Source organism: Pelmatolapia mariae, linkage group LG7, assembly GCF_036321145.2.
Source record: "Pelmatolapia mariae isolate MD_Pm_ZW linkage group LG7, Pm_UMD_F_2, whole genome shotgun sequence".
In the NCBI taxonomy this organism is placed as follows: Eukaryota; Metazoa; Chordata; class Actinopteri; order Cichliformes; family Cichlidae; genus Pelmatolapia; species Pelmatolapia mariae.
The window spans coordinates 563323-571868 of record NC_086233.1 but is presented as its reverse complement, the minus strand read 5'-3'; the positions used below and the strand labels follow the sequence as shown (position 1 = coordinate 571868).

Genomic DNA, 8546 nt, shown 5'->3' with positions numbered 1-8546 from the left:
TTTCAGACACAAACTGAGCCTCAGGATTAAAATACGACCCCAGACGCTCCTCCTCTCAACGCCAGCCTCGTTCCTATCACCTCCACAAATCGAAGAGGATTTAGTTTTTGTAGTCCGCCTTCAGCACCCTGTAGTTTCAACATGCGTCACGTTAAAGAGCGGTGTATTGCACTGCTTCACCTCACTACAATCAGCAGGTGATTTTAGACCCAGACACACCGCAGGGCTGTGTGCTGCTACATCATGGAGTCTACAGGAGGTGGAGGCCCTGAACCACTCAGGACTCCACCCAGGCACCTGTGTCATCAGTGCCTGGGTAAGGCTACAGCGTTACCGAGCTGTGTTCTCGTTACCATCAGGCAGGCGATGCAGACCAAAGAGCTCTACTGCACCACCTGTTAGTGTTCCTCAGGTGGAGCCATGCTGGACGCTGAGGTCATCTGCACTCACAACATAAACCAGATTCAGTGTTTCAACCCTGAGAGGAAACTGTGTGTGTGTGTGTGTGTGTGTGTGTGTGTGTGTGTGTGTGTGTGTGTGTGTGTGTGTGTGTGTGTGTGTGTGAGTGAGAGAGAGAGACTGTGTGTGTGTGATCCAGATGTCACAGCTGAGACGGGTTCACGCTGCAGGAAACAAACTTTATTTCTTTGGTTTGTTCGCTGTCGTCATGGTGACAGAAGCTGATGACGTGGAGTCTTTAATCTGATCTCAGTACAGAGAAAAACGTCAGAGTGCCAACAGGAAAAGGAACACAGGCACCTCCTGTCGGCGAATAATGCGAGCGCCATCATCCAACAGAAAGAGCTCCTCCCTCTGTCACTGCATGGCCAATCAGGGCTCTTGTGGGCGGAACTTCCTGGATCTGAAGCCTCATTCATTCAAACTACAGCCAGACAGCTGCTCCACCCTAACCCCTATCTTTAACATATCCGTAACACTCAGGAGGCGGAGCCAACAGGTGAATGATTGCTCAGTCACTGGTTGGCTCCGCCTCCTGTTCATCAGGATGAATGAGGTTTCAGATCAGAGCGGAGCCTGATTAGAGCCGCACGATACAAGAAATTACAAAAATAAGATTCTCAATAATCTCTTTACACACGCCCCCTCCTCCAGTGAGGCGGGGCCACAGATTCACCCCGCCCACACACAGTCCATCTCCACTCTTCACTACGATACGAAGGCCCCTCTGCCACTCTGCTCGCAGCTGCTTTCTCTCGAGTGTCCGTTGGAGACGCCAACCTCCCGCCGAGCCGCTCCGGAAGTCGCCGCCGAGCCGCAATCGGTCGAGCCTGCACGGCGAGACTCGACATCAAAGCCCAAGATGGTGGCGACGGGGCGAGGGAGGTCCTGAGGAGGAGCAGACAGATCAGGGTGAGGGGTCAGATGGACGTACCACGACAGAAGACGCTCCCCGCACTCACCTTGCAGCTCCTGATCTGCAGACAGATGCCCTCAGCTTTCTGCAGGATCTCCTCGATGTCCAGCTTCATGGAGAGCTCGTTGATGTGCTGAAACACACACACAAACACACACACACACACACACAGGCAGGTGAACAATCTCAGGTGTGCACAGATCTCCGGGCAGCTTTGGGGTGACGCTCACCTTCAGGATCTCGTTGAAGCCGTAGTTCTCCTCCATGATCTTCTGCTTCTCTGAGTCCAGGATGGCGCAGCACACCAGCAGGTGAAAGTTCTCGCAGGGCAGCCCGGTCCACATCACCTGAGGAGGAACCACACGTGAGACCACAGGAAGAACGACACCCGTCAGCACCTCCGACCCCGCAGGAGGACACCAACCTCCCAGAGCCGCAGCACGTCCACGAAGCTCAGCTCCCTCTTGAACCTGATGAGCAGCCAGCGGAAGCAGAAGTACAGGTATCCTGAATCCTGAGACTCTGAGACACAGACAGAGGGGGCGGGGTCATTCAGAGCCGCTGTTATTTACAGCAAGCACACACGCACAGCTGCAGGCGGCGTACCGAGGTAGTTCCAGAAGGCGAGGTCGAGCAGCCTGAGCAGCGAGCTGAGCTGGATCAGCTGAGTCTTCATGCCCTGCATCTGCTCCTCAAAGTTCTCGTGCTGCAGGACACGCGGCGGTAAATCAGCACACGGTTTAACGTCCGAGCTTTCAGAGCAAAGATCAGACTCACCATCTGGTCCATGAAGGCCACGAAGCACCAGAAAGCCTCGACCTCGTTTTCCATGACGTAGAGGATGGGCGACAGCAGGTCGCTCATGCCCTGAACGTAACCTGCAACACAGAGAGCTTCCTGTCACGAACAGGAAACGGAAGTGGCGCCGTACCTGCGGAGGCGAAGCGTTCGCTCACCCAGGTCGAAGTCGTACATGCAGTAGGTCATGAGGATGTCGTGCAGCAGGACCAGGCCCGGGTTGTCGATGCCCTCGTAGAAGCGGTTCGTTCGGTCTGTTCGGTTCACGTCCTTCTCTGAGAGCGCAGACACATACATCACATGACCTTTGACCTTTACCCCCTCACAGCAAGCTGCACCACCCAACTCAGAAGACCAAAGCGGTCGTCACTCAACTCCTGCAGCTCTCCCTCCACCTCCACCTCAGCGCGGCAGTAACTGTGCATTCACTCGAGTACCTCACTGAAGTACTGCGTTCACTCGCTGTACTGCAGTATTTCAGATGTAAAAACTGGACTCCTTTAACTTTACAGGTAACGCCGCAGATCTGATCCCGGTGACAGTGTTATGGTCTCACCCACCTGCTGCACCCGACTCCATACGGACATCATCTCCAGCATCAGAGCAATAATCAATCGCTCATCAATACTTCTGATTGACATTCTTTGGCACATCAAACATCACAAACACCTTCAAATGTGACGTCATCCACCCGCTACACTGGACTGCTCTCCATCAGGAGCCCCGCCTAAATAACCAAACAAGGCCTGAGCCGAGGTCCTGCTCACCGATCAGACTCCGGTAGTCCCTCAGTCTGGAGTTCCTCCTCTCCTGCTCCTCACTCACAGATTTCCACTGCAGCTTCATCCTGAAGTATTCATCACTGACACACACACACACACACACACACACACACACACACACCTGATTACCCTGACTGGTGTGTATATCATGTTAACATGAGGTGTGTGTGTGTGAGAGAGTGTGTGTACGTTTTCTCTCTCTGCAGGGTCTTCCTCTCCTCGTGCGTGCTCTCCCAGGGATAATACCCCAGCAGGAACTTCCAGGCCTCCTTCCTGAGGGCGTGGCACAGACCCTGCAGACAACACAGACGCATCAGGGCGTGGCCTCTGCTCATTTCAATCAGTGTCACAGGTCAAAACACCAACGAGTGCTTTACAGTAAACTCAGGCATAAAAACCAACGTGAAGATCAAACAGCCTAAAACTGAATAAATGAGTGATGCTGCTAAGAATCATGTCAGCTGATTGGTTCAGAGCTGGACACACCCACAGACACGTACGTACCCCCTTGAAGACGGCGTGTTTCAGGTCTGGGACGTTCTTCATCCTCCCGTCTGCGTCCTGGTGTCGCGCCCAGTCGTCCGCAGTCAGCGGCGACTTCCTGCTCACCTCGGGCCTCGTGCCCAGGTCGATCTGACAGGGTCAAAGGTGAGCAAAGAGCATCACACGGCTGACACACCTGCTGCCATGCGCCTGCCTAACAGCCAATCACATTAGAGCCCTCACCCTGGTGATGACCTCGAAGCCCGGCTCCTCCTGCTGGTTGATCTCCAGCCCCGGGATGACCTCGCCCAGCAGGTCGGCCACCTCCTCTGGGGGGCGCTGTTGCTGCTCCTCCGTCCCCCGCAGCGCATCGAATAAGTAGTTTGTGACTTTGGAGAAGCCGCCGAGCGTGGTGACGTACGGGTCCCGCTTCAACTTCTGCGGGAGACAAATGCAGAGCTCATCAGCCGACGGACGCCGGAACAGGACGTGAACGCAGCACACGGGAACGCACGACTCCAAACGTCATCTGAAAATCAATCCTACGACGTGTTTTCACAGCAATAAGAGAAAAAAAAGACAGAATTCTACGTGTGAAACCAGAGCAGCAAACATGGGCAACAGCCCACCGCAGCGACCTCGCTCACAAAACGAACACACAGATTTATTTAGTTTGAAATAAATGCGCTCTGATGCACAGCAGCTTCCACAGAAACATCTGCGTGAAGATCACACGTTAACGTGTCCATTTACCTGTTAAATCACCATGGTAACAGCTGCTGAACCCCTCACTGTGAGGACCATGTGATGTTCAGACTTTTATCTGCAGCATGTTTCAGTGTGACAGAGTCCCTGTGCGCGCGTCTCCACGTCGCATGCTAAAACCTCAAATGTGTTTTTGTACCTGCAGTACACCACAGGAAGCTGTGGGGGCAGCATCGCTGCATCACCTGCCAAGACTGCACTCAGCACACAAATAATCGAAGAGAAATCAGACAGGTTAATCGACGACCAAATAATCTATAGTCGCACCCCCTGTGTGCGCATGCGTGCGTGCGCTTGCATGTTTGTGCATGCACGCTGAAATATTGTTTTGTCGCCGTCACTCTGCTGGAAAAAGAACAACCAATCACATTCATTCCCTCTGATCTGGTTTCCGTCATCAGGCAGTGGGACAAGCAAATCCAGATGTTGGAGCCTAACAGCTGGCGGTGAGAGACGGTTAAACTTCTTACGTGAACCAGGCCGAAGTTGTTGTCGTCCAGAAGGTTCTCGAAAGACTGCGACAGAGCTTTGTTTGGCGTGCTGACCAGCAGGCACGTGTGGTCGCTGGGAGACCTGCAAACAGGAAACATGTGACCTCAGTAACAGCTCACAGGATCAACGCCGGCCTTCTGATAACAAACGGGTGCTTATTATTCACGGCGCGAGCAGCAAATCAGACATCAGAGGAAGCGCTCGTCTCTTTGGGGTGTACAGATTCTATCAGCCAATCAGCAGGCAGCGCATGGGTGGGACGTCATTATGAAGCCTGATAAGAACTTTAATAACAGCTATCTGCCCCCGCCTCACCCGATATTTGGATCAGAGGGACGGGAACGCTGCCGCACGCCTGTGGAAATCAGCCATTAGCATATAAATGACCCGAGAGAGCGGCGCCAAATCCCCCCCAGCAGCCCCCACCCCAAGGTGGAGTAACATTTATATGTCTCCCTGACTGAGAGTAACTTGACTAAACTGTCTGTGACACAAACACCAATAACTTTATTGATCTGTATGTGAACCTGATCAGAGCTGACCCCCCCCCCCTCCCCTCCAAAAAAAAAACCCTCCTTGAGGTGGAGGGCGGGGTCAGAGCTTAACATCAACCGCTGGACTCACTCTGTGAGCAGAGCGAACCTCCTCAGGCTGTCCAGGAACGCTCTGCTGCCACCCTGGTGGAAGTGCAGATGTGGCAGCGGGGTGGAGGAGTCCTTCAGCTGCAGGATGATGAAGGTCCAGCCCTCCTCCCTCACCGTGACGGAGCGGAGGTCACTGACACTGAAGGCGAAGGCCCAGCGGCTCCTCTCGTGGCTGCTGTTGAGAGAACCTGGAGACAGGAAGCAGGGATTAGAAAACACAGGGATTTCAAAATAAAAGCTCAGAGATCAGCCGATGCACCCGTCTGGCTCAGGCTGCTGAGATTCTTCACGACCTGCAGATCCAGCCCGGCAGCTCGAGGCTTGGCTGCAGCTACAGCATTAGAATTCCTCATCGCTGCCTCATCATCTCTGAATCTGAGTCACGTGATTCCAACATGCCGAGCAGGTTAAAGCAGCCACTCACCCTCCATGTTGGAGCTCCGCCTCTTCCTGAACGACACGGCGTTCACCATGTCCCACTCTGTCTCGTAGCTCAGCTGAGCCTCCAACAGCTGCTGAGACTGTGGACGGTCCCCCGGACACTGAGCCCACTCCACCACCGAGCTCGAGTCCTGCGCGCGCGCGCACACACACACACACACACACACACACACACACACACACTCTTAAATCACCTTTACATGAATATTCTATTTTATGTTCTTTTGGTTTGTTTAAAAATGTGTTCTTGGAAACTTTGAAGTTTGGCTGTAATCATATCAGGAAATTCAGTTTATTGATACTCAGTTGGAGTCAATAAAGTTGAACTCTACTGAAAGGGACTAACAGGACAAACCTTCCCAGCACAGAGCATGTTTGAGGGGTCGACGGCGTCCTCCAGAGGTCTGTACTCTACCACGATCTCAGCGTCCTGACGGCGAGGACACACATTGACACGTTACTTCATCGATCAATCAAACAAATCACAGGAGCGTTCAGGAAGAAATGAGAGCGCTTCTGTTCCGATCGCATAGATCTATAAACAATCAATAACAGTGACAAACTGGAGCTTTATTCCAGCCAATCATGTCCAGTTTAACAGGTCGTTGATTAACCAATCAGGTTATCGCCCTGGTATCAAACATGCTGCTGGTGTGTGAGGACGTTTTTCTCTTCGGGTCGTTCCATCGCAGAGACATTCTGATACTTAATCGATGACCAGGCTGATTAATCGATACCAGAGTGTGTCAGGACTGTTACCTTGTCGAGGATCCGGAGGGTTCCTGAAACCAGGAAGTCTGGCTCGATCTCCTCATCGCTGCTGGGATGGAGGAAGACTCCCTCGTGTTCAAATATCACCTGTGGAGCAGAGTCACAGTGAGGTCAGCTGAAGGATCAATACAGCAGGCAGGAAGTCTGATCACATCACATGACATGACGTCTGAGGACTCAGGGCATTGTGGGAAAAATAACCTGCGATACAGCAAGAAGGTGGCACACCTGTTCCACCCACAATCATCGCTTCAGATAAAACCACTGATCAATACTAATCAAAACGAATCAATCAGGTTCCCCTGAGATCAATCACGCAAACTTGAAGCGGTCTGCTGAGGTTCACCGGTCCGCCCAGGGACCACTGCACGCTAGTTTAACCCAGCCTGACCCCCGAGAGCCCCGACCCTCAGCCCTACGCCGCCCGCAGACAGCGTCCGAGCCGGAGAGGCGGACAGAGGCCGGCGGATAGCCGCCTCCCGAGGCAGCTGCGGTCGGTGAGCTCAGTGGCTAACCTAGCAGCGGCGGCGCAGAGCTGGAGGACGGAGCTCCCGGCCCGACTCGGGCCTTCTCCCCGCCGCGGAGCCCCGGAGCTCCGGCCTCCGCGGCAGAATCCCGGAAACGCGCTCATGTTTTTACCTTGAACGCAGGCTCCGCCGCCATGTCTGGACTCGCTCTCCCAATGACGACGGCAGCTCACGTGACCACCAACTTCCAAAACACAACCGACAGCTCAGCTTCCGGTTTAAAAAGGTCAACTTCCGGTTAGAACCACGCCCACTTCAACGGGTCAGCTGACGCCCAAAGGGAAAAAAAAAAGAGCTTAAAGTAAAAACTGACAAACGGACGGATACATGTTACGTTACAGTATTTATACTGTGGAGTACTGCAGCGGGAAATACTTAGGCCTCAAAGCTAATAGACCGTTGCTATGGTAACAGCAGATCGCAGATGGTGAACGGTGAACACAGAAGAACACCTGGGAGTCAGCTGACTCTGAAGCTTCGTGCTGACGAAACAGTGGGCGGCGTCACAGACACAAACTGCACCTGACCTCCGATCAGCTCAGCGAAGCCTCCATCAGCGTCCAGATGTGCCTGCTGAGCTGCTCGAGGTCGGTGACGTCATCCCAGGGTTAAACATGCTTCACGAGTTTCTTTAATCGCTTGGACTCTATTCTTCTCTGCTACTACAATATTCAGAAAATCCCAATGAACGCTCTACGTGTCTTAGAGTCACTGACCTCTGTTCCTCCGTCTGTTTCTTTCTGGACGCTGACTGGATGAAGGTTAGTAACAAAGTGAAGAGATTTCATTTGGAAACATTCACCTTTACTCAGTTGTTATGGAATCATATCGCTACGTTCATCTCTAACAGCATCTTATCAAAAACTTTTCTACCAAAACGTATTATTTTGGTTTTACTGACTTTAGTGAGAGAGACTCTCATTAATCAAACTCCACATCCATAAATGTAAGTTCTCCACTCTCAGGACAGAAACGGAACAATTTGTTCCTCTCACAACAAGAAAGCTTTAAAACCATTAATAATCTCACTGTGTCTCTCGCCTTTCCCTGTTTTAATCTGGAGTTCTGTCCTATTTAATTGTACATACTCTGCCACTGTATCATAATTTTGCACTACAATTGTACATCGTGCCGTTTTCTGCTTTTTGTTAAAGATTCTGTTGAAATAAAGTTGGAGAAAAAAATAGTTTCTTTCATGAGCGTCATCAGTGCAGGTTTTTAAGTCCAGATTGAAAACCTATTTTTATTCCCTGGCTTTTAACTCTGTAGGAAACTGACACCACCTTATTTATTTTATTGTATGTAATGATTTTATCGTATTTTTAAATTGGTAGTTGTTTTAATCTGTGTTGTTCAGCACTTTGGACTGCCTTGTGTGTTCTTAAAGGGCTATACAAATAAACGATGATGATGAGCGACACATCCTGACATTTCAAAATAAAGGAAAAATCTAGAATGATTAATCAAA

At 51.6% G+C, this 8546-nt stretch overlaps 1 protein-coding gene across 1 annotated transcript; it reads right to left on the bottom strand.

The window, feature by feature from the left end:
* Positions 1-605: 605 nt before the first annotated feature.
* LOC134630287 (TBC1 domain family member 15-like) lies at positions 606-8156 on the bottom strand. Its single transcript, XM_063477453.1, has 17 exons — positions 7191-8156; positions 6540-6638; positions 6136-6210; positions 5764-5911; positions 5320-5527; positions 4674-4776; positions 3682-3876; positions 3460-3588; positions 3145-3248; positions 2941-3035; positions 2332-2448; positions 2153-2253; positions 1982-2081; positions 1800-1897; positions 1606-1722; positions 1422-1508; positions 606-1347 (listed from the first exon to the last, which is right to left on the bottom strand). Exons 1-17 carry the CDS (start codon positions 7212-7214, stop codon positions 1168-1170), a joined length of 1980 nt encoding a protein of 659 aa, XP_063333523.1. The 5' UTR covers positions 7215-8156; the 3' UTR covers positions 606-1167.
* Positions 8157-8546: the final 390 nt, after the last annotated feature.

What these genes read in the sequence shown, in the direction of transcription:
- LOC134630287 (XM_063477453.1), bottom strand. Translation starts at nt 7,214, where the DNA reads ATGGCGGCGGAGCCTGCGTTCAAG. An exon ending in CCCTCCGGATCCTCGACAAG is followed by an intron (nt 6,211 to 6,539) that starts GTAACAGTCCTG and finishes CCTCGCCGTCAG; the next exon opens with GACGCTGAGATCGTGGTAGA. An exon ending in AGGTTCGCTCTGCTCACAGA is followed by an intron (nt 4,777 to 5,319) that starts GTGAGTCCAGCG and finishes TCCTGTTTGCAG; the next exon opens with GTCTCCCAGCGACCACACGT.